Source organism: Mytilus californianus, unplaced genomic scaffold, assembly GCF_021869535.1.
Source record: "Mytilus californianus isolate M0D057914Y unplaced genomic scaffold, xbMytCali1.0.p SCAF_1, whole genome shotgun sequence".
Taxonomy (NCBI): Eukaryota; Metazoa; Mollusca; class Bivalvia; order Mytilida; family Mytilidae; genus Mytilus; species Mytilus californianus.
In genome coordinates this window covers 86,145,174-86,171,905 of record NW_026262581.1, presented here as the reverse complement: position 1 = coordinate 86,171,905, position 26,732 = coordinate 86,145,174, and the positions used below count along the sequence as shown (strand labels likewise).

Genomic DNA, 26,732 nt, shown 5'->3' with positions numbered 1-26,732 from the left:
ATCGAATGATTTGACAAATCGAATCAAAACTGTTTCAACGGGCACCTGCTCGGAATCAATTAGTCGTTTTACCATAAAGTGCACAGAAAAAGCATCGTAGTCACCTGGCAACTATATTGGCACATGTTAGACGAATTTTCTTTTTAAATACAAATAATTGAGGTAAGAACATAATAAACAAGATATAACACTAAAACGCCTATTCCTCTATGTAATGATATAAATATGAACTGATAACTTCTAAGTTCTATTCACTATTGACTATTGTCGAGTATTTACAACACTGCAAAAGAGAGGCTATAAAAGATTCAAACTCATAAGTCGAAAACAAACTGATAATACCACTACAAAGAAAGAAGAAAAACGAAAAAAAACAATTACAGTTTACAAAACACAACATAGAAAACTAAATACTGAGCAACACGATCCCCACAACGGAATGAAAGGAAGCAAGTTAACTCTACCACTGTAAACTCGTACCAAAAAAGTTAACTCGTACCAACGTAAACTCGTACCACTGGGAAGTCGTACCAATCAGAACTCGTACCACTGCAAACTCGTACCATTAAAAATATATTCAAAAGTACGAATGTTTTATGATTTTTTTTTTGTAAACTTTTATACTAGATTTTAATGAAAACTTAGGCAAAAATACGAATGTTTTATGATTATTTTGTTTAAGCTTTATACCAAAATTTAAAATATCTTTGAATTTTATACCAGATTTTAATGAAAACTTAGACAAAAATCAACTTGTTTAATCATATTATTAAATTTTGATTGTTGTTATATAATTTAACAGCTTGGAATTAAATGTATAATGTTTATTATTAAATGAAATTCCTGATTATCAAAACATAAGCTGACACGAGTTGTCTAAAAGCCCACTTTCCTCATAAAATGGGGCATGTTTGTGAAGTTCCTCATAACCACAATGGAAGACGACAATTATATAAAAAAAAATATATAAAGTGCCACTTTCTGGTTAGACCCCGACAAGACGCAATAGAGTGTGATGTATGTTCTAAATGGCAACACAGAAAGTCCGGAAATATATGTAACTACAAATTGTTCATTGTAATTTCAAATTTTATACATTTTACAGACTTAAGAGGTATTGAGTGAAATTAAAGTATATATTCATCATTAAACACCATTTGAATGCATTTAAATAAGTTGGTACGAGTTTACAATGGTATGAATTTACCGTAATACGAGTTAGCAGTGGTACGAGTTTGCATTGGTACAAGTTTTTTTTTAGTGTACGAGTTGACATTGGTACGAGTTTACAATGGTACGAGATAACTATAATTCCCCACAACAAACCAGGTGTGATCTCAGGTGCTACAAAAGAGTTAGCAGATCCTGCTCCACATGTAACACCGTCATGTTACTCCTATAAAATATGTTGATAAGCTTTATCAAGTGATAAGGTATCACATAATAGTGGATTGGTAATCAACTCTTATCTGACCCTAAGACATCACCAAATTCGTAAACCATCAGTCGTGTAAATTATCTAACCTTGACTTGTCAACGTATATTTGTTCCGCCTGACAGAAGTTCCACTGGAAACTTTGTTATAAACTATGCCATAATATTTGTTCCTGTTGGAACAGGTATTCTATAACCTTTATTCCGTAAGGAACAAATACTGTAATAACCCCTGAGAACTCCTTTAAAATAAACTCAGGGTTATCTCATGTACCCAGGAAGGGTAAGCAGATCCTGCTCCTCATATGACATCTGTCGTGTTGCTCATTTTAGTACAAACCTGGTAAGTCTTATTTGGTAGGTCGCTATCGAGGAGACAAAGATGGGATTGCCATTACGACAATTGCAAATCGAACTTTTAAACGCTTAAATTAAACCAAAGCCCCCTCTCTCTGGTAATAGTTTTCTTCATAGTTTTATTAGTCCACCAGCTGTCACAATTTTTATATGCTTAATATATGTCAGTATTTATCTGTATAGTTGAATGGAGTATTGCTGGGGTCTGATAGTCATGATAGTGTGGATGCCGGGTAAGGTTCTTCTCGTCCTGTTTCTTGTTTGCACCTACATGTAGTAGTTTGTGCTTTGGATTGATCCACTCCGTTAAGTGTGCCAATTTGCCCACTTTTGTTATATAAATAAATTATAGCCTTTATTTTAAATTATAAATAGATAATAACGTTTTGTTAAACAGTTAGATTTTGCACTTGTATTTAACTGTTTAATAAAGCTTCAATATTGTTAAAAGTTCAGTCTTCCTATACTAATTTAGGTCATTGTATGTTTGAACATAAATGTGATGGTATGGTATAAATAGATATTTACAAATTAAAAATAAAAGCTCAAATCGTTGTTAAATCTAAATAATCATTCATAATTGTAGAATTATATTCTAAATGGGTAATTGAGTCAATTGACTTTTAGTTGGAATTTATGGAAGAGGTGTTGACAATGATAACTGTAATATCTTAGATTATTCCGGGAAAACACCATACAAACCTTCGGGATATTCATTATTACGTTACGTCGCTAAGGCGATACATCTTGTATTTTTGTTAGCCATTATCAAATTACTATCTGAACTATCAAGTCTTGCTCCGATCTTTCAATAACAATAATTAAAGATTGACAGCTTTACCCAATCACTTATTTACTGCCTTTGTCAGTTTGATGCCAGATTAATAGAAATTACCAGCATTCTGCACAATTACATTCAGTCATTTGTTAGGGTTACTGAATTTGACAGTTGTAGTTTGGTAATGTCTTTCTGTTAGACTAGATATTTTGGGACATTGTTTTCATTCAAAACTTTCACACACCAGTACATTTAGTTATGTATGATGGTAGGAGAATTTACATATAACCAATGGTTTATGAATTTGATAATGTCTTACTTTTAGACAGGAGACATCCACCTATATAATTCTTCTATGGTGCCATGCCTTATCAATGATTAGGACTTCTTCTTAGACTTGAACATGAGTTTCACCACATGTCTCACTAATGATCTGGAACAACTTATACCATAAGGATATCTGAGTCCACTAATATGTTAAACATGATTAAAGAGGAATTAAAAAACTAAATCTAGTGGTCGTGCAAAACATGAAGGAGACAAATCAGAAGCAATATATGCAACTGGTGTATATCAGGACAGGGTACACTTAAAACTAAGAATTTTGGGAATATGAAATTAATAAATCCCAGATTTGTAAGGGAAAGGGAAAAGATATTTACAGGGAAAATTAGAATTGACCAGGTGATGAATTTGAGGTGCTGTTGCCACATAGATTTTTTTACTTGTCAGTCTATCCTTCTATCCTTCAGTCATCTTGGTTTTGGATTTTCAAATACTCTATATCTGATTATATAAGTTTGCAACCTTATTTGATATATGATCACATATAATGAGAGGAAGATCCTTATTAGTCCCATACTAGCAAAGCCGAAGGGGACTTTCGGTTTGCACTACGTCCGTCTGTCCATTCGTCAGTATGGCAAATCAGTTTTCAGCACTTTTTTTGTCATGCTTGAAGATATTGATTTGATATTTGTTATAAATTTTAACCATGACAAGTTTAATACTACATGTACTATCAAGTTTGAATTTTGTTCAGTTTTGGATGATTTTTTTTTGCACAGTTATGGTCCTTGGACTTAGAAAATTCACACAAATAATCAGTTTTCAACACTTTTTTTTTTGGTTATGCTTAAAGATATTGATTTGATATTTGTTATATAGTTTAACTATGACAAGTTACAGATCAAGTTTAATTTTTTTTGGTTGGAATGATTTTTTTGCAGAGTTGTAGTCCTCTGACTTAGAAAATTCACTCAAATAATCAGTTTTCCACAGTTCAAATTTTGTTCCGTTCAGATGATTTTTTTTGCAGAGTTATGGTCCTTGGACTTTTTAATATAGAAAATTTTACAATTTTTTTTTTTTAATATATATATAGAAAACATAACAAATTACGGATTGAGTAAGCATTTTGTTCCAGTACAATTTTGGGGTTAATACATCTAGGGTCAAGATATAGTCTATAAAGAGGGGGTGATACTGGGATGCTCAGTTCCCAAATCCTGTTTTTTGTGGGATATTTTTTTTTCCCTTTCTACTTTTTTCCAATTTGTTTTTTCTGGGTCCCACTTTTTTACCCCCTACATTCTACATCCTCACTTTTTACCCCCTATTTCCAACATCCCAAAAGCCTGTCATCACCATCTCTAAAAATAGATCATAATTAGGGCAGGAAAGAAGTTTACAGATCATACAAATATAGCTATAAAACCTTACATGGGATTGGACCCAAACTTAAATATATGGTCAATATAATTAGTGTAAAGATTCCTATTCATTTTGAGATCACTGTGTCTTCTGTGAAGGTAAAAAAATACTTAAGATTTAGCATGTGTTTAGTAAAGTTAGTGCAATGTTGAAAGACTGCTTATGATGCTTTGGCATATCATGTGTGCATTGCATAGCTGTGTTATTTATTTCAAGAGTTGTAATGATAGTGAAGAATACTTCCTCTGGGGCAACATACACATGCCTTATGGTTTACTTTAACAGATCTTCATGATATTTTTTTACAATGCTTCATTCTATGAAGACAAATTCCATTTCGATTTTAACTATATTCAGATTTGTTGTTCCAGAATTATGGGACTATAATTTTTCTTAAGAACTTGACAATTTGGAGCATGTCTTATGGTAACTCAAGTTTTCTCTTTTGATCTTTACAGAATTTGTACACAGCAATTAGCTGCAGAAGGGCAAGATTCCTTTTAATTTTTATGATTTTTCCAATTGTCTTTCCACAGTTATGGGATATTAAATGTCATGGAATGTTAAAATTTTCATCTTTAAGAGCAATATCTCATGATATTACACAATATTACTTTATTAAATCTTTAAATGTATGTAATTTTTATACAATGTTTTTTTTTCATGTATACTGAAGACAAAACTCCCCTTTTAATTTTTAGGATTTTTCCAAAAGTTGATCCAGGAGCTATTAGACTTTATTTGTTAATAAATATACAGCTTTTGGTGCATATTGTGCAAAAGTCAAATTATTTTTATAACTTGTTTGATAAAATTTTATGATATTTACCCTTTTTTTTTTTTTTTTTTTATGAAGACAAGCTGTTTTTTAATTTTGATGATTTTAAGCATATTACGAATATTTGTTCTTGAATTTATTTGTGACTTTAATTGTTAGAAAATTGACAAATATCTTCTGATAACAATAGTTTACACTTGCATAATGTATCTTTACAAAAATGGAATTTTTACTCAACTTATTTACTTATCATATATTAGTTAAGAGAAATCTTTTAATTCTGAAGGTTTTTTTAAATTGTCAATCCAGAGTTCATAGGGTTTTATTAGTCAAAATAAAGACAGTTTCTTGTTTGTCTTTTGCAATGCCCAGTTATAATCACCTTATCCTATATCTATACAACTAAAATATCAAAGTCCAATTTGTTAGCCGGCATGACATAAAAACGATGAATCAAAGAATTTAACTTTATATATAACTAATATAGGACAATGGTGTTGTTTAAAAATTACACCATTCCAGGCTTTTATGTTTTCCACATAATTAATATTACCAATAATTAACAAGTTCCGGGTTGAATCCGATACCGATACCAATAGTATATGTCACATGTATTTTCCGGTTGTAGTCACCTGTTACCTTCTGTAAATCCCTCCTCTATCAGGAGAACCTGCAATTCTTCCAGTAGTTGTTTAATATCTATGTTGAATTATAGTACACCTCAATACCACTATTAATTTTCAATTGGTTAATAAGTAAAAAATTCAAATTTAGTTTATAGTAAGTTTATGGTAGTAATAAAACCAGGACTAGTCCAAACAGAAAGATTTTGAAAGCAGAAAAAACTGTGCACCTTACAATCAGCATGACTTTATCAGATGACAATACGAATAATAAAAATCCAGACTAAAAATAAGGCATAGGTAATAACATTCAGTCACGGACCTGCGATGTCGCGGGTGTGTTCTAGTAATTAAATAACAATCTTACAACCTGTAAATAATACTTTGTTATTCAATTTCCTAGTATTTTACAGGTATATATGTCTTTTTTTATTTGACTTTAATGGTTGAAAGAAAGGTATTAAGTTGGGGAGGGTGGTGTCGTCATGATGCAGCTGTTCATTGGAATATTAATAAAGAGTTACATTTGAGAAATTTAATGACAAGAGAATGTATTATCATATTAAAAAGATTTGAAAAAAAGAACTTGTATTTTGAAACAATCTGTGTGAAAACTGGCCATGCTTGTAGTATCTTTTTAAAAGTTAATTTATTAAATGTAAATGAGATTGGAGGCTTTCTGCCTTTATCCTATATAAAATTTCACCTCTCTGTTCAAACAGCATGATCAAAGATTTAGTGGCATGTTCATATAGAATGTACAAGTTTATATACATTTCATAACCATATATGGTCACAAAGAAACCATAGTTTATCTATTTACAAAAACTTGTCAATTTAACATGCCAAAATATAGATACACGACTTGATAAACAGATGATTTGACACTTGAATATTGATATATAAAAAAACCATTTAGTAGATAAAAACTGATGTTATGTCTGCTTAAGACTGAAGTTATTTCCTTGTGAGTGATAATACTACTTGTGCATTATATCACATGAATATTCAGTACATGTAGCTAGAAAATGATATATTTTTGCAAAATTAGCAACCTTAGTACATATCAGTTTGACGACTATTTCAAGGCCCTGCCCCCTAATCACATGTATCAGTACACATATATATATACATGTATATCAGTTGGCAACTTTTTCTGGCCCTGCCCCTAGGTCATGGTCCAGAATTAATTAGCAATTTTCAATGTTAAGTTTTCTGATGAGATCTACCTAATATTTATTGACATCAAAACTGTCAGACAACTTCTTATAGGAGTTATCACCTTAAAAAGACGAATTTGACCAATTTTTGTCTCGCCTGCGACAAAAGTCACGGAAAGCGAGACATAGGGATTGCTTTTCCATCGACGGCGACGGCTCCAGATACAGCGTCAACAATTGTTAAGTTTTCTGCTATAGTTAGTTTGATAGGAACTACTTGTGATAGAATCATTGATATTTACTATGAAGTTGCATTTCTATCAGTACATATCAGTTTGACGACTATTTGGAGGCCCTGCCCCCTAAGTCATGGTCCAGTGACTGAACTAATAAGCAATTTTCAATGTTAAGTTTTTGGCTTAAGTTAGTTTGATAGGAACTACTTGTGATATATATCAATGATATTTTGTAAAAAGTTGCATTTCTATCAGTAAATATCAGTTTGACGACTAGTTTGAGGCCCTACCCCCTAGGTTATAGTCCAGTGACTGAAATGATTAGCAACGTTGCTGTCCATCAGATTGTTTGTTTTTGAATTTTCTGCCGACAGCCGAGACATATCTTGGTGTCAACAGTTTATTTAGTCTGTACTTTTGATTTGTTTTGTTTTTTATTTTTTCTTCTGTTAATCATTTTATTATTTTCCATTTAACATTGTTGTTTAAATTGTTACAGTTGTTGTTCACTTTGATGTATTCATTTTATGCTTTATATTTGCATTCTAGAGTTATGCCCCTTTACAAATGGAAAACTGCTGAATTTTTCGTTTCCGTTCTCTAACTTAAGTTTGTCTCAATCAAATGTTATTGAACTTATACACAATGCTTATTACCCACAAAACTCAGATAATTTTTGAATTTTGGTGGAATCACTTTTACCGTTCTTAAGTTATGTCCCTCTATAACGTTATATGCAAGCGGGGCATCATCTGTGTCCCATGGAGACATTCGCCATTTATTTTCTTAGATAGTAATTTTAGGGAAAATATAACAATAATAGATGCAGGTCATGGAGAAACAATAAGAAATTTTGTAATTGTGGATTAGCTATATTTAGTAATCAGAACTTTAAAAAAAACTTTTGCATTTAATACAAAGTGCATGTGCTTGATCACTTGTATTGATATCATTTAAAAAAAGAACTTTATTAAATCTGCATTTTTTGGAAAATAGATTGTTGTCGATCAGAAAATAAGATCAAGTTAATTTAGTACACACTGAGACTGTCATTGTTATACCATTTTTATTAAAAATTAAATATTTACCTTGTCAGTTTTATCTACCTGTAAAATTGTTTGAAGTATTTCAGGTGTTTCTTAGTTCATATGTTTAAATTGTCAATTAAATCAGGTGATAAAAGTAAAAATATCTCCTTCAAAGCTGCAAGTATAAAGCTTTAGTGTTGTATGGAAAAATTTGTTTTTTGTTTGAGAACCCCTTGTGTTGTTTTTAAACTTTACTAAATTTAACCGGTATATACTCAATAATACAACTAACACAATACTTAATTCTGTCAATTTGCATTTGTCAAGTTGCAGTATCTTCACAATACTTGCTATTTGCTCAGGTAAAAATATTTTGATAAATGACTTTTTTTGAGAAAATTATTATCTTTAATGAGATTCCTTAAATTGTTTATTTCTTATTTTCTTGCTGCATAATTCAATGACATCAGGTCAAAATTTAGGATCTTTGCAATTACTATATGAGTCTACTATTTGGCTACAATAAATAATTTTTAAAATTATCTATCCCCTTGCCTGTATGTTTTTACTTCAATTTGATTTTTTAATTAAAGTTTTTAAACATTTCTGTATAATTCCTTTGAAAAAAGAATAAAAATAAAAAAAAAGGAAAATTGAAAGAAAGGAAAAAACTTTTATACCATAAAAAGGTGTTTATTTGATAAACAAAATTCTTATTTTTATTCTGAGAAAACATTTACATAGATTGCAAAACTATGCAGTATATTCCCAGTCTTTGGTAGCTGATTGTCTGAATGACCTTTTAATGATCTCAATTTGTAACAAGTGGTAAGGCTATTTGGTCATATAAAGTTATTTATAAAAATTGATGCTAGCCATAAAAGTATAATTACTAAGTTATTTACATACAAATTGTTTGAATATTTCTTGCAAAAAAACCTTTTGTTTATGTTACTCTGTAAAACATAGTTTTTGAATGACATAAAATATGTAATGAGAATTTTATAGTTTTCTTTCGATCGTAAAAATTCTTTCAAAAAGTTTTAATCTGAAGATTTAAAACCCACTTTCATCAAGTCATTAAGCGTTGAAAATCTAATACTCTAGGAAGCAAGTAGAAACATATTGATTGTAGTTGAAGGTTATACTTTCCACATCATTTGAATAAAGGATTAACTGCAATACATCTAGGAGGCAAGGCATTTTTCTTTAATCTTTGATATTAAATTTGACAGTAAGTATATATATTTAGAAACTAAAATAATGATGTAAACTTCTTACTGATTAATTATAATAATGAATGAAAAGATTCTACACAGACTTAAATTTGTATAAAACTCTTTTTGGTAAGGATCTTATTTTGTCCCTAGAATAAATTTGTATTGCAGATCAAGATGAAAAGCTTATTCCTATTACTTGCCATAATTTTTTTTTAAATGCTTCTAGTATATATTTTAAAATTTAATAGTAATTTAAAAGATGTTTAAAAAAATTGTATCTGTGTTGCATATGTTTTGCATTTAAGGCTATTTTTCAGATATTGCATTTTTGCATAAGTAATTGTGCCTAAATATTCAGTTTCGATTCAATATTTGCAACACAAATGCATCAACTTGAGAACAATAGTAAAACTATGGTATATCTGATTTCTGTGCTGTATTCATCACATTGTGTCTTCATGTTTTACTTTTCTAAGCCACAACAAATTAATTTTATCTGTTAGGAATTAATTTTTTAGAAGATGAATTTTTGTCGAACCTGGGACATAGAAAGAGACATAGCGATCCTAGATTCCTTCGTCGTCGGCATCAACATTTAGGTGCAGTCTGTGGTTAAATTTTTTTTTTAGACATCAATAACTTTGTCAAACCTTCATGGAATTTTATGAAATTTAGACAGAAGCTTGTTAATGACCAAAATACAGTATCAAAAACAGAATTTGAAAATATTTCTTTTCATTTTTTCATATTTTACTGATAAATGGACTTAGTTTTTTTACAGTTAACATTCAGATTCAGTTTTTTTTACAGTTATTATAACATTCAGATTCAGTCTGAGGTCAAAGTTTTTCAGTCATCAATAACTTTGTCAAACCTTGATGGAACTTTATGAAATTTGGACAGAAGTTTCTTTATGACCAAAATACAGTATCCATAGCAAATTTTGAATATATTTATTTTCTTTTTTCCGTATTTTACTGATAAATGAACGTAGTGTTTTTTTACCGTCAACAAGAAGATACAGTCTGGGGTTATGGTTTGTTACACATTAATTACTTTGTCAAAGCTTCATGGAATTTTATTAAACTTTGGCAGAAGCTTTTTATTCCCTCGCAACTGAAAGTTTGGGTGCATATTGTTTTACGCCTGTCCGTCCATCTGTCCCATTATGGGTATATAGCTATTCCAGATAACTCCTCCTACAGTTTGAATGCTAGGAAGTTTTCACTTTGCTGGCTGTTTGTACATATATTGAAGGTGTGCATGTGGTCAGGGTTTTGATTTTTGTCGAGCCTTCGACTTTTGTCGAAAAAGCGAGACATAGCGATCCTACATTCCGTCGGCGTCGTCGGCGGCGTCCACATATATTCACTCTGTGGTTAAAGTTTTTGAAATTTTAATAACTTTCTTAAACTATCCTGGATGTCTACCAAACTTGGACAAAAGCTTGTTTATGATCATAAGATAATATTCAAATGTAAATTTTGTAAAAAAAAAATTCTATTTTTTCCGTATTTTACTTATAAATGGACTTAGTTTTTTCTGCCAGGAAACATTACATTCACTCTGTGGTTAAAGTTTTTTTTCTGCCAGGAAACATTACATTCACTCTGTGGTTAAAGTTTTTGAAATTTTAATAACTTTCTTAAACTATCCTGGATTTCTACCAAACTTGGACAGAAGCTTGTTTATGATCATAAGATAGTATCCAGAAGTAAATTTTGTAAAAAAAAAATTCCATTTTTTCCGTATTTTACTTATAAATGGACTTAGTTTTTCTGCCAGTTAACATTACATTCACTCTGTGGTTAAAGTTTTTAAAATTTTAACAACTTTCTTAAACTATCCTGGATTTGTACCAAACTTGGACAGAAGCTTGTTTATGATTAAAAGCTAGTATCTTGAAGGAAATTTTGTTAAAACTTTGTTCCATTTTTTCCGTATTTTACTTATAAATGGACTTAGTTTTTCTTCCAGTTAACATTACATACAGTCTGCAGTTTAAGTTTTTATAACATTTATTAGATTCATAAACTATCCTGGATTTTTACCAAACTTGGACAGAAGCTACTTACAATCAAAAGATAGTATAGAGAGGAGCCTGTGATTAACAGCAAAAGTAGGCGAGACACTGGGTTCCGCGGAACCCTTACAAATTTTTATTGATATTTGCTCTTTTGGCAGATCTTTGAACTTTGTCATTTTTGGAGTATTTTCTTGCATAAGAGGTGCATAGCATTTTCGGATAACTCCTCCTACAGTTTGAATGCTAGGAAGTTTTCACTTTGCTGGCTGTTTGTACATATATTGAAGGTGTGCATGTGGTCAGGGTTTTGATTTTTATTGATATTTGCTCTTTTTGGAGATCTTTGAACTTTGTCATTTTTGGAGTATTTACTTGCATAAGAGGTGCATAGCATTTTCGGATAACTCCTCCTACAGTTTGAATGCTAGGAAGTATTCACTTTGCTGGCTGTTTGTACATATATTGAGATTGTGCATGTGGTTAGGGTTTTGATATTTATTAATATTTGCTCTAATGAGAGATAGTTGAACTTTGTCACTTTTTAGAGTATTTACTTGCATAAGAGGTGCATAGCGTTTCTGGATAACTCCTCCTACAGTTTGAATGCCAGGAAGTTTTCACTTTGCTGGTTGATTGTACATGTATTGAAGGTGTGCATGTGGTCAGGGTTTTGATTTGTATTACTTTTTAGAGTATTTACTTGCATAAGAGGTGCATAGCGTTTCGGGATAACTCCTTCACAGTGAACCATAGACCTATGTGCTCCCATGCTCAACTTTGTGTATTTTAAAATAACACTTTGCATCTGCGGGGGCATCATTTGTGTCTCCCAGACACAAAAATATCCCAAAGAAAGTCATACATTGACTTTTTTATAATACAGTTACTTCAGATTGGAGTGTGGGGGCATCACTTTGTCTACTTTATGATTAAGAGATAATGTCTGAAGCAAACTTTTGAAAATATATTTTTTTCATTTTCAGTATTTTTCTGATAGATGGACTTAGTTTTTTACAGTAAAACAATTATCAGAAAATCTGGGATTAAATTTTTTTGACATGATACATTTGTAATCCTTCATGGATTGTTATAAAACTTGGACAGAAGCTAATCTTCAAGACCATGAAATAGAATCTGAAGAAAAAGTTTGATTTTTTTTTTAAATCCTGTATTTTACTGATAAATGGACTCCGTTCTTAAGTCAACTTTCACTTTTACACTGACAGCAGAAGTCGCAGGCGAGACACAGGGTTCTGTGGACCCCTTACCAATTTTTATGCCCCCGCCGTAGCGGTGGGGGCATTAAGTTTTACCCTTGTCCGTCTGTACGTACGAACGTACGTACATACGTACGTACGTCCGTCCGTACGTCCCAAAATTGGTTTCCGTTCTCTAACTTGAGTTTGCCTCAACCAAATGTTATGAAACTTATACACAATGCTTATTACCACAAAACACAGATCAAGGTTGAATTTTGGTGGCGTCACTGTAACCGTTCTAGAGTTATGCGCCTTTATAAATGGAATAATTGCCAAATTTTTAGTTTCCATTCTCTAACTTAAGTTTGCCTCAACCAAATGTTATGAAACTTATACACAGTGCTTATTACCCCAAAACACAGATCAAGTTTGAATTTTGGTGGCGTCACTTTAACCGTTCTAGAGTTATGTCCCTTTATAAATGGAAAAATTGCAAAATTTTTAGTTTCCGTTCTCTAACTTAAGTTTGCCTCAACCAAATGTTATGAAACTTATACACAATGCTTATTACCACAAAACACAGATCAAGTTTGAATTTTGGTGGAGTCACTTTAACCGTTCTAGAGTTATACCCCTTTATAAATGGAAAAATTGCAAAATTTTTATTTTCTTGTAAATATCAAGTGATTTATATTAAAATTGGAGTTATCTTCCTTTGTCCATGATTATAGTTGAATCAACTACAATCAATGCTTTATACAATGCAATGTTTAATTTTGACTTCCACTGATAAAACACAGATCAAGTTGAATTTGGGTAGTGTCACTTTAACCATTATTGAGGTATGCCCTTTATAAATCGAAAGATTGCAAAATTTTTAGTTTCCATTCTGTTACTTTAGTTTGCCCCAACCAAACATTATGAAACCTATACACAATATTCATTACCACAAAACTAAGATCAAGTACAAATTTTTTGTTTCCGTTTTCTAACTTTAGTTTGCCTCAACCAAATGTTATGAAACTTATACACAGTGCTTATTACCACAAAACACAGATCAAGTTTGAATTTTGGTGGCGTCACTTTAACCGTTCTAGAGTTATGCCCCTTTATAAATGGAAAAATTGCAAAATTTTTAGTTTCTGTTCTCTTACTTAAGTTTGCCTCAACCAAATGTTATGAAACTTATACACAATGCTTATTACCACAAAACACAGATCAAGTTTGAATTTTGGTGGCGTCACTGTAACCGTTCTAGAGTTATGCCCCTTTATAAATGGAATAATTGGAAAATATTTAGTTTCCGTTCTCTAACTTAAGATTGCCTCAACCAAATGTTTTGAAACTTATACACAGTGCTTATTACCACAAAACACAGATCAAGTTTGAATTTTGGTGGCGTCACTTTAACCGTTCTAGAGTTATGCCCCTTTATAAATGGAAAAATTGCAAAATTTTTAGTTTCTGTTCTCTTACTTAAGTTTGCCTCAACCAAATGTTATGAAACTTATACACAATGCTTATTACCACAAAACACAGATCAAGTTTGAATTTTGGTGGCGTCACTGTAACCGTTCTAGAGTTATGCCCCTTTATAAATGGAATAATTGGAAAATATTTAGTTTCCGTTCTCTAACTTAAGATTGCCTCAACCAAATGTTTTGAAACTTATACACAGTGCTTATTACCACAAAACACAGATCAAGTTTGAATTTTGGTGGAGTCACTTTAACCGTTCTAGAGTTATACCCCTTTATAAATGGAAAAATTGCAAAATTTTTATTTTCTTGTAAATATCAAGTGATTTATATTAAAATTGGAGTTATCTTCCTTTGTCCATGATTATAGTTGAATCAACTACAATCAATGCTTTATACAATGCAATGTTTAATTTTGACTTCCACTGATAAAACACAGATCAAGTTGAATTTGGGTAGTGTCACTTTAACCATTATTGAGGTATGCCCTTTATAAATCGAAAGATTGCAAAATTTTTAGTTTCCATTCTGTTACTTTAGTTTGCCCCAACCAAACATTATGAAACCTATACACAATATTCATTACCACAAAACTAAGATCAAGTACAAATTTTTTGTTTCCGTTTTCTAACTTTAGTTTGCCTCAACCAAATGTTATGAAACTTATACACAGTGCTTATTACCACAAAACACAGATCAAGTTTGAATTTTGGTGGCGTCACTTTAACCGTTCTAGAGTTATGCCCCTTTATAAATGGAAAAATTGCAAAATTTTTAGTTTCCGTTCTCTTACTTAAGTTTGCCTCAACCAAATGTTATGAAACTTATACACAATGCTTATTACCACAAAACACAGATCAAGTTTGAATTTTGGTGGCGTCACTGTAACCGTTCTAGAGTTATGCCCCTTTATAAATGGAATAATTGGAAAATATTTAGTTTCCGTTCTCTAACTTAAGATTGCCTCAACCAAATGTTTTGAAACTTATACACAGTGCTTATTACCACAAAACACAGATCAAGTTTGAATTTTGGTGGAGTCACTTTAACCGTTCTAGAGTTATACCCCTTTATAAATGGAAAAATTGCAAAATTTTTATTTTCTTGTAAATATCAAGTGATTTATATTAAAATTGGAGTTATCTTCCTTTGTCCATGATTATAGTTGAATCAACTACAATCAATGCTTTATACAATGCAATGTTTAATTTTGACTTCCACTGATAAAACACAGATCAAGTTGAATTTGGGTAGTGTCACTTTAACCATTATTGAGGTATGCCCTTTATAAATCGAAAGATTGCAAAATTTTTAGTTTCCATTCTGTTACTTTAGTTTGCCCCAACCAAACATTATGAAACCTATACACAATATTCATTACCACAAAACTAAGATCAAGTACAAATTTTTTGTTTCCGTTTTCTAACTTTAGTTTGCCTCAACCAAATGTTATGAAACTTATACACAATGCTTATTACTACATAGTACAGATTAAGTACGAAATAAGGTGGCGACACTTTTACCATTCTTGAGTTATGTCCCTTTATAAACATAAAAATTGCTGAATTTTTTAGTTTGTTTCAACTTAATGTTATAAAACTTATACACAACTGTTCTAGAGTTATGCATGTTTACAAATAGAAAAATTGCTGAATTTTTAGTTTCTGTTCTCTACTTAAGTTAGCCTAAACCAAATGTTATGAGACTTACACACAATGCTTATTACCACAAAACTAAGATCAAGTTCAAATTTGGGTAGTGTCACTTTTACCGTTCTTCAGTTATGTCCCTTTATAACTATATGATATGCAAGCGGGGGCATCATCTGTGTCCACATGTGGACACTATCCACATTTATTTGACAATAAAATAGTTTGAAAATGCCTAAATTTAAAGTTTCAATGATTAGCTAGGGTTAAACATTATGATTAAGTTTAGGTATGTGATTGTTATTTGGAGTTATAACATAACTGTATATATGTGTTCAGTTTGTTAGAATGCTAAAATGTTGATGTTGGAATTACAACAATGAGACAGCAACCCAATGACAAAAATAACCTAAAGGTCATTTTCATTAGTGTAAGAATCAAAGTTTCCTTTAGTAGGTGATGAGACTTTCATCAGTAACTTATACTCCAATTTGCAGTAAGTCATGTAAGTGGAATGCACTTTGGGAATTTCCTGTTGTAGCAGTGATAGTCTGAAGTGTTTGGTTATATGTTAGGAATGATTTATGCTGTCAAATTAATTGAAATATGAAGTATGTCATAAACATATACTGAAAATTTAAAAAACATTGTATTAACCATTTTAACATTTTAGTTATGATAGCTTTCTAAATTATTAACATCATTTTAAAACATTAATTGTGCAAATAATTATCAGATTTTTATATTTTCACAGCCATAAAAAATACACAATGACGGATGCTCAATCAAAAGCAGCCAGGCTGCTGAGAAAACAGGGATCTGTGTCCTCACTGTCCAGTAGTGATGTATACAAAGTCCATAAAGTTGGGTAAGATTCTTTATTACTCAGTAATACTGTATAAATACTTTTTGTGATTTTACGTTATTTAGAAGGAGCTTTGAACATGTCATTAAAATATATATAGAATCTAATATATATGCCTACATAAAACTACCATTTACCAAAAGTCCTGTACTATATGAGAATAAAGAACGATATTATTAAGGTATAGATAATTATAGAGAGAAAAACACTTTTACATATATTTAAAGATATAGAGATTATATAGTCATAAAGTAGTATTATTGGTTTAAATACATCCATATTGAACTTTTTAAAATGGGCCAGAAAATAATGAAAGTGGGACTTAAGCCTTATTGCATTCATCATAACCTTTTCTAAAGCCTTAATGGTAATATTTGCAAAATTACACACATTTATTAATTTGCCTTTAAGAAGATGCAGTGCAGACATTTTAAGTTATAAGTTTACTTTTGCTAATTTGTGTAAAAATCTACAGATGACTATAACAATGACCACAAATATTCTGTTTGTTCCAGTGGAATTTGCGTCGAAAATAAATGTCTGTCTACATTTTAATTAGATTTTTGTTATTCTGTATATAAGATTACTTAACATTTAATCTTTGAATCAAAATTTTTAGTTTTGAACTTTGTAGTCCATACCCAGAACTTCTGCTTAGCAGAAGAAATAGTGAGCAGAAGGAGGATGAGGGGAGGTAGAAAGTTTTCAGTATTGTAATGACCACAAAAACTTTCAAACACATGTAGTGCTTCTCCTTAAAACACTGAAAGGTGATTCAAAAATTACAAAATGGGTGCACAAGTTTACAGTATTAATCTTTGAATAGTTGCTGGCAGTCTTAATGTATTCCTCAGCATCAGTAAAAAAAGAGCACAAAAAACATAAAAATAGCATTTTTTTTAGGAGACACTACATGTATCTTTTCTTTTCTAGATTTGGGTGTATTTATTTATTTTATAAATCAACCCTATAAAGTATGATTGAGTATACAGGCTTTTTCATCAGATTTTATTACTCAGTAAACTTGTTGTAGGTGTTCCTTGGAAAGATTTTTTGTTCTGTGTGAATCATTTAAAATATTCCAGGAACATTTACATATCACTTTATAGGGTTGAATATGTGTGAAATTTTTGTTACTTTCAAATTGAGCAGCATGTGGTCTTAGATATTCTTTTTTTATTTTATCTTCTTTCTAAAAAGGAAATGTTCTTTTCTAGTCGTCATTCACAGAGGTAACAATAAATCACAAAATATCAGACAAAATATATCCTGCATGCACATTAGTCTTACATTTTGTAAATACATGTAAAAACAAGGCTTAAGGGTTTACACATTGCACCACAATAGCTTTTGCATGTTTTTTCAAGCTTAGATTTTTCCTGTTTAAAATTTATATTTGAAATGAACAATATTTGACTTTATATCTGTAAATTATTCTAGCTGATAGTAAGTTGGATATGTTATACAGAAATGAACTAAGTAAGGTTTGTGGGCATCTTGTGTGAATTTTTGAATATTTTATCTGTTTTATCTGTTTTGAAGTATTGCTGAAATGATGCTTGGTAACACCAATGTGAATATGTTTGTATAAATGGTTTGATATGATTGTTAATATAACACTTACAATTTACAAAAGAACAATGTCTATGAAGTTTTAAGTTGATGTGAAAAAAACTTATGTTAATATCTCAGTAATAAAAAAAAGTTAACTATTTGAGGCTTTTGAACATAGAAGTGTGCAACGTCAAGAGTTGGCAGAAATGGTAGAAGGACAAAGGTAGGCTTTGCCAGTTTGGAATTTGAAGTAATTTTTGTTACATTTAAGTATTAGAATGATAGTTTTGTTGTGCTTATAATGTGATTTTTTATGAAGGCATTTATGAACTTTTTTAAAGTATTTATTGTATACAATAAGAATTTATTGCGAACCCAATGAAAGTTTTCCACAGTGCCATCTCTATCTTGACCAGGTATTTAAACTTTTGCAAGTTCACCTGTCCTATTGAATGAATACAATAGCTATTGTTCTCTGTGTAGTTTATTCTCTGGGACCTTTAAATTTCTTCTAAGAGAAATCTATCATTCATTGATTAAATTACTTGAGTAAAAAAAATTTCTTATATATAGACAAAAATACTGTTTTTATACTCATTAACTGCGTGTGATGATGTAGTTATTCAATATTAATAATATATTTTCATTCAGTTTAATATAAACATTGATTCAATCATAAAAAGTTGATTTCTGACAAAACTTTCAACATTGTTCCTTTTAAAAAAAAATTTGTTTGACATGAATAAGAACTTGAAAATAATGATGTTTCAAATTAAGATCTTCTAAAATGTATTCTATAACTAAACAAAAAAAAATCAAATTTCAATAGGAACATTGATAAAACTTTTGTTAGAAATCAACTTTTTATGATTGAATCAATGTTTATATTAAACTGAATGAAAATATATTATTAATATTGAATAAATACATCAGCACACGCAATTAATGAGTATAAAAAAAGTATTTTTGTCTATATATAAAATTTTTTTTTACACAGGTAATTTAATCAATGAATGATAGATTTCTCTTAGAAGAAATTTAAAGGTCCCAGTGAATAAACTACACAGAGAAAAATAGCTATTGTATTCATTCAATAGGACAGGTGAACTTGCAAAAGTTTAAATACCTGGTCAATATAGAGATGGCACTGTGGAAAACTTTCATTGGGTTCGCAATATATATACTAAGTACAAATGTTTTCTGTTTTGAAAGATTTCAATAAAACCATGGTCCAATTATAATAATTTCAGGTGTTAAAAAAAGTAATGACAATTTCAACTCACATGAGTCACATAAGTGCAACCATATTCCTCTACCTTTCACTTTAATATATACAAATTATCATTGTTAAACCCTATTGACATAAGGCATGGAATAGCAGTGATTTTAACTTAATTAAACCCATGCAGCATTATTATAGTTAAAAATACAGGTCTGGTCCCTGGTGCTGAACCCTTCTACATTACCAAAAAGTGTGGCCTAAATTGAGGAATTTTTATGCAAAGTATTTTAGAATATAATATAAGTACTACCTACAAGTGGGAAAAGTACCAGTCCACAGGAAACCTACAAGTGGGAAAAGTACCAGTCCACAGGAAATATCATGAAACCCCTAATATATATAAACCTCTTAAAACATGTATTACTAAAGTGTTTTAATTACCAGTACTTGTTTTATTTTAAAAGGAATTATATGGTATAGAAATACATAAGCCATTGTATTGAGACTTTTAAAAGATTTGTTTCTCTCAAAATAAGTGTATAGCAGGGGTTCAAATAAGTCATTTCAGAAAATTTAAAGTGAATTGCTTACGAGGCAAAAAGCACAGCTTAAATTTAGTCAAGTGTGTTCACAAAAAAAAGGATTATAAAATGATTTACTTCAATATGCAAATATTTCAGCTTTTTGCATTGAGTTTGGTTAGAAGTATGTTTGAAATAAAGTGATTTTGAGTAGTTTTGAAAAAAAACTTCTTTTAATTGCTCTTCATTGCAGCAAACCAGTAATTTTTTCGTGGATGAGGATTAATTTGTATATCAGATAATGATATTTGTATCAAATTTAGGCTCTCAGATATTTTTTCTGGAAATGGTTAAAGTTTTATAGATATTGTAAAGCACACATAAGCAGAACAAAACTGTCAGTCAAATGCAGAAAGCTAGTGTTTAAATCAAAAAAATGTAGCATACAGTTTTTTTTAAACTTTTATCTTTCACAAGATAATTATATTTATAGTGGCGATGTAGGGACAAAGAGGTCTAAAGAATTTTTAAAGTCAGGGTAAAACATGGTTTGGTGGCATGGATTGGTTACTAACTACATGTAGAGTAGTCTATTTAATTATATCATCAAATTATGATGATTCATTTTAGATTCTGATTCAAAACAACTTGCATGTTTAAAATTAAAAAGTTTGTTGCATGACCTTACACTAAAACTTTTAAATGATTTAAATAATGGAAAGTAAAATATAATGATACTTGTAATAAGAATCTAAAATATATGAAAATTTGATCTAAGTTTCATGCAAGTTAAAACCAAGGGTATTGTGATATTGGTGTGGGAACTTGATTTAGTAATATTCTATTGAATGGTGGGCTAGTCTGGTCTTTAAATACTTTACTATATTAATTTATGCTCTATATTTTTAGTAAAATTTTAAATAAATTTTCAGATGAACACATTTGGAAATTGGTCATATTACATTGAAACCATTCAAAATACTTCTTCATTTTCACTTATAATTGTGCAACAGAAATTTTGGAATTTTTAAGAAATATATTTTAATATTTTAATGCATAAATCTATTTTAAGCAGATATTATTTTATTAGCCTTTTGAGTGTATTTAAAAACAGTACTTAGATGTTACCATCACTGATACTATACATCACTAAAATAAAATCTTCCGCTCTGGATCCATTGGACCAATGTTAACAAAAGGACATGAAAGATCCTTAAGATGGTTAGGAAATTTCCCAAATCATAATTATTAGGGTTTTATTACAGTCCTACAATTAACTTATCAGCTTATAAACTATTGACGTACATAAAGTAAAAATTTATCTGTTAGTTTTTTAGTGAAACTTAAATGCCCATCTATAGCAAATGTTGCAAAAATGGCTTTAAAATGATTCAAGATTGTCTCATTATGATAATTGTATTAGAATTCCCAATTTCCTTGTTACCAATTGATCTGACTGATAACTGTTTTTACCATTCCCAGTTAGTTTTCAAGTTGTCTAAATTATTATCATGCCGATGAACTTTTGAAAATTATATAATGGTTCCTGGGTAAGTGATATAGTTCTGAAGTCATTGATAAATGTATCGGGTAAGTGATACAGGCAGTTGAGAATTTCTATTTAACAAAATATTTTCCAAACTGTATCAGGAATTGAATCTGTATAATGTTCTTTAAAAAAATATATTTTATTTACAGGTCAGCAGATGGATTAAAAAAAATGCAAAATTCAGTTTTGTATGTTGATTTTTTCCCAAAAGTATAATTGGTTTTGCTAGTGTAGATGAGAGTAGACATGTTTGGAGTTGAGATATTGCTAGACATATACCCTGTCTTCCCATCGTTTACCTTGATGATCCTGTCCTTGTCACTTATCTGGCATTAGCTTTGCTTTCATAATTAATTTTTCAAATGCTCAGTATACTTGCAAAAGATTGTCTATATTCATTTTTATCACTAGCTTTTTCAATATTTGACATGTTTTGAAACCAATATGACTTAGGTAGATGATGATCAGTCCATTAAATAACTCTTGATACAATTTTAATTTAAATGATTCATTTCAAGAAAATTGAATAAATCATAAATGGTCTATGCAGTACTATTGTTGTGTAAGTTGATTTCAAGAACAGATTATCTAGACCCTGGGTGATTTCTAGGCTGAAATATTGTTTTTGCACTTTGCCATCATTGAAACCTGTGTGGTACCGACTAGAAATCTATCTTAGGTGATTGTGTGTTGTTAGGCTTCTGCATAAATTGCCATAACCCAACTTATTTTCTTTATTTCATATATATTTGGCTTATAACCTTCATTCATCAGCATATATAATTTGATATCCAATTTTATTGACTTGATTTTAATTTTCATCATTTATTTTGCACAATTTTAATCTCTTTTTATTGAGTGTGCTCCACACATGATCAGTGAATTCATATTTAGATTTTGCAACAGCCAGTAGTTGATTAAAAGTGCAAGTCTGAATTTGAATCATTTACATAATTTTATGGTAAACCATGAGATCTTTCAATTTTAAGATTTGTTTGTTACACCATTCATTTAAAATTCTTCTAAAAAATCTGAAAGTTTCTTCATTTACAACAAACCATACATCTTGTCATATAATTTATGATCATCTACTAAATACCACTATATGAATTTCAGAAAGCAAACAAATAATTTATCAGTGTAAACACTTTTATCATTAACGATTGTGTGTATTTAACAGGTCGATGAGTACAGTTTCATTTATGGATGACCCAGGACATGATGACCATTACAGGCCAGCCATGAAATATGAAAACAGTTACCAAATGACGCCAGGCAGAAAATTTCCCTCTGGAAAAGTAAAAAATATCATTAAAGATGTTTTAGAAGGTTATCTTGCTGAGGAGAAATACGAACCAGAACTATGCAAACAAATGTCTAAGACAATATCTGAAGTGAGTCTAAAGTAATTAATCAATTTGTTCATGGGATCACTGCCAGACATACATTCAGTTAAGACAAAAAAAACACAAAAAAATAGTTTCACTTTGTTGATTACCACACATCTGTGTGCTTCAGTGCACAGATACAGCATTATCTACATCTGGCAAAGTTTGGTTGATGTGCTTCAATGCACAGATACAGCATTATCTACATCTGGCAAAGTTTGGTTGATGTGCTTCAATGCACAGATACAGCATTATCTACATCTGGCAAAGTTTGGTTGATGTGCTTCAATGCACAGAAACAGCATTATCTACATCTGGCAAAGTTTGGTTGATGTGCTTCAATGCACAGATACAGCATTATCTACATCTGGCAAAGTTTGGTTGATGTGCTTCAATGCACAGATACAACATTATCTACATCTGGCAAAGTTTGGTTGATGTGCTTCAATGCACAGATACAGCATTATCTACATCTGGCAAAGTTTGGTTGATGTGCTTCAATGCACAGATACAGCATTTCCTACATCTGGCAAAGTTTGGTTGATGTGCTTCAATACACAGTAACAGCATTTCCTACATCTGGCAAAGTTTGGTTGATGTGCTTCAATGTACAGATACAGCTTTATCTACATCTGGCAAAGTTTGGTTGATGTGGCTCAATGCACAGAAACAGCATTTTCTACATCTAGCAAAGTTTGATCTACTCAAACTATTGTTAGATGCTGTATTTAACTTGACATCAAGTGGGAGTTTTTGATCAGTGTTTAAAGGATAATAATACATTGATCCAGTGTGTTTGCATTTTAGTTAGGTACCCCAAATAGTAACCAGTAATGAAAATGTGTGAAAATATTGCATGGAATTAGTGTAATTTTGCATGTGAATATTCAATATATGTAAAAAAAAATCTGTTTTATCAGATGATTTACAATTATATATGTTGAAGTGAAACTAATGATTTTTTTTTCTTTTTTCATATTACAGGTAATCAAAGCTAGAGTTAAAGAATTGATGATTCCAAGATTTAAGATAATCTGTATTGTAGATATCGGACAATCCAACAATCAAGCCTTGTTAATGGGCAGCCGATGTTTGTGGGATTCTGCTAATGATACATACTCCTCAGCAGAATTCAGGAACAATTCCTTGTTTGCTATAGCCCAAGTCTATGGTGTATATTATGAATAGATATTATAGTGGTTATTTATAAGTATTGTTATCATCCTGTATGTTTCAACCAATGTCAGATATATCTTATGTTAGTTTAAAGGGATATCATGACAAAGAGAAAAATTGTTATTGGTTTTGAAATTTGTTGTTATTGTTTAGATATAAGTCGGAACCATATTCATAAGTCATTTGACTAAAGTTAAAATATAAAGGTACTTGCCTAAATAAGGTTTAATCAATTGGATTTTCTAGAACCTAAAACTCTGCTTGGTGTTTGAGTTAAAAAAAATGTGGCCTTATAGTTCCTTTGTTTTGCTTACATATTACAAGCTTTAGTTTTGAAAAAGATATCTGTGATTTTAACAACTTTAATCATTTAAGTTAAACAATGATAAGTTAGTTTGTTTGTCTAAGTATGTATGATAAGAGGGAAAAACATATTCAGAAATTATGAATAATCATAAAATTTCACAAATACATAATTTTTGTCTCAATGAATTCACTTTACATTTTTGTCGTGACAAAAATATTGTCTTAAGAATAATAATCATCTTGCATTTTTTCTTGTGTATAAAGTACACCATGTATTTATTGACTGTTTATTTCTAGAAGAGGATATTTGGATTATAATTGCTTTTCATGTTCAATGTAGAAAAAACTGAATTTATTAGTCTTAAGATAAATATTTGTTTAACAAACAGGATTTTTGAGTGTATGATGTCATTTTCTTCTGGTTAAAATTGCAAAGATGATTAAATTTATCAACAACATTCAGATCTAATATAAAGATGAATAAAATGTGTACAGAAATAATGCATATTTTCATTTTCAATGTAGATATTATAAAACACACTGCAATAATGCATGACAATCTTTATATCATATTCTGTATATTTTTGGCTTTTTTCACCTTGCACTAGTCTTGCATTTATACATAATTTGTACAATATATTGTTTTTATTATGTAGTTATTTTGTGGGATTCATTTTGAAGAGTTGTGCAATTTCCACATGTTTACAACTTTATATGTATCTGTCAGTCATATTTAATCATCTAGAATAGAATATGTTTTTATCACTGGTGAAAAAACAGAGCTATTGTTTTGTTATTTAATGCTTTTTCAACAATATTTGATTATGAAAAATAATAGTTGTAAACCAAAAATTATTTATTGAATTTAAATTCTAATATAGGATATTGTTTGCTACAGAAAGTGCTGTTTTTGAACTAAAGTTTCAGTTCCATTTGTAAAATTCAGATTTTATATAGTCAAAAAAAGATTAACATGAAAATTATTTCAAAGCACAAGAAGATGAAAATATTACTGAATTTGTAAGAAAACTTTTTTTTAAGTTTCTTACAAATGTATGTGTACTTAATCTTGAAAATACTTGAAAAAAATCTTGTGAAATTAGGACAAGTTAATACTTTTCAATTATACAATTTTTTATGTTGTTACAAAAGTTCACACAGTAATTTTTGTTAAAAAGTATGTAAACTGTCCAAATAACTGATATCTACTCATGCTTAGCTTGCATTGTTTTTATAAATTTATATTATTATTTTTGAATCCGTCCAGATTTTTTTGAAATGCCTTTACTGATATACTGCTGACTGTTATTTGCAATACTTTATTTTGATGTTATTTATTCCATATTATGTATTTGTCTATTATAGTTTAATATAACATTTATGACAACTATAAATTGTTCTATAGGTGCTAAAATCTTCTCTATTAAGGCCATAATAAACATATTTCTAGGTTCTCATCCCTATCCCCCAAAATATTATCCGCTGTATCATTTTTTTGTTTCTCATTTTAATTATCTCAACAAGAAAAAAAGTAACAAATAAAAACAAAATAATTGACCCAGTCCAATTAGAATAAATGGATGATTATGAAGGAATAATTTTATCATGGCCTTAGCAAGAAAGAAAACTGATCATGCTGCTGACTAAATTGTCAGACCAAAAGCTGCAACCAAATTTGCACTAGATTATTTTTCTTTAAAGTGACATCTTTCAGAGAAAACCATTCTGGGAAAATAAAAGTATAAAGTTAAGGACATTGTGAAAAATTGACTTAGAAGAAAGAAAATTGAATGCCCAATGGTATATATAAGATAAAGATTTTATTTTGTTTTAATATTTCCTTCAGATTACTTAAAATTTCCATATTAAGATTTCACATAGTAATTGTTTTTCCCAATACTTTTGGAATAATTACCAAATATTTTGAATATTTTGCCTGTAAAATGTGTTTTAATATTTGGGGTGTAAAGATTTTGTTTCAAATCAAGTGATATTCCTGGTAAATTTGATGCAGTATGGTAAGTTTCTTTATTTATCTTAATATTTTCATGATTTTATATTAAATTTTTCTTTCAATTGTCATCTATTTTAAATAAATACTTCTCTTTATTTAATAAAACACAGAAATTCTTACTTGTATTGTAATCATTTACCCTTATTCCTTCAAGAGTTTTCAGTTTTACTGAAATAGGAAAGTCGTCCATTAACTACTCCAATAATAGACCAAACTGGCTCAAGAAAGAAATTCAATGGAAAAAAGAATAACCAGTACCTTCAATAACAATTAAGGAATTTTGTCTTTAAAAAATCCCAGTTTTTATACGCCCGTCAAATTTTTGACGGGACGTATTATGGTATACAAATGTCCGGCATCCGTCTGTCTGTCTGTCTGTCCGGCGTAAACATGTCGCACCGTAACTTGAGAATGACTTATCCAAATTTCATGAAACTTAACATAGTTGTTTCTTATGA

The 26,732-nt window shown here is 30.0% G+C and overlaps 1 protein-coding gene across 5 annotated transcripts; it reads left to right on the top strand.

Moving 5' to 3' along the window:
- Positions 1 to 54: 54 nt before the first annotated feature.
- Positions 55 to 26,393, top strand: LOC127725573 (dynein light chain Tctex-type 5-B-like). Of its 5 annotated transcripts, none has more exons than XM_052232657.1 (5): positions 55 to 162; positions 16,434 to 16,547; positions 18,277 to 18,321; positions 22,571 to 22,784; positions 23,763 to 26,393. In XM_052232657.1, exons 2-5 carry the CDS (start codon positions 16,450 to 16,452, stop codon positions 23,964 to 23,966), a joined length of 561 nt encoding a protein of 186 aa, XP_052088617.1. In that variant the 5' UTR covers positions 55 to 162; positions 16,434 to 16,449; the 3' UTR covers positions 23,967 to 26,393. The 5 variants fall into 5 exon arrangements, with proteins under 5 accessions (XP_052088617.1, XP_052088627.1, XP_052088599.1 ...); XM_052232667.1 differs by lacking the exon at positions 18,277 to 18,321 and adding an exon at positions 17,762 to 17,776; XM_052232639.1 differs by lacking the exon at positions 18,277 to 18,321 and adding an exon at positions 17,179 to 17,238.
- The last annotated feature ends 339 nt before the right edge of the window (positions 26,394 to 26,732 follow it).

Coding starts and splice junctions, on each gene's coding strand:
- LOC127725573 (XM_052232639.1), top strand. CDS start 16,450: ATGACGGATGCTCAATCAAAAGCAGCCAGGCTGCTGAGAAAACAGGGA. Junction 17,239..22,570: donor CAGAAGGAGGATGAGGGGAG/GTAGAAAGTTTT, acceptor TGTATTTAACAG/GTCGATGAGTACAGTTTCAT. Junction 22,785..23,762: donor TGTCTAAGACAATATCTGAA/GTGAGTCTAAAG, acceptor TTCATATTACAG/GTAATCAAAGCTAGAGTTAA.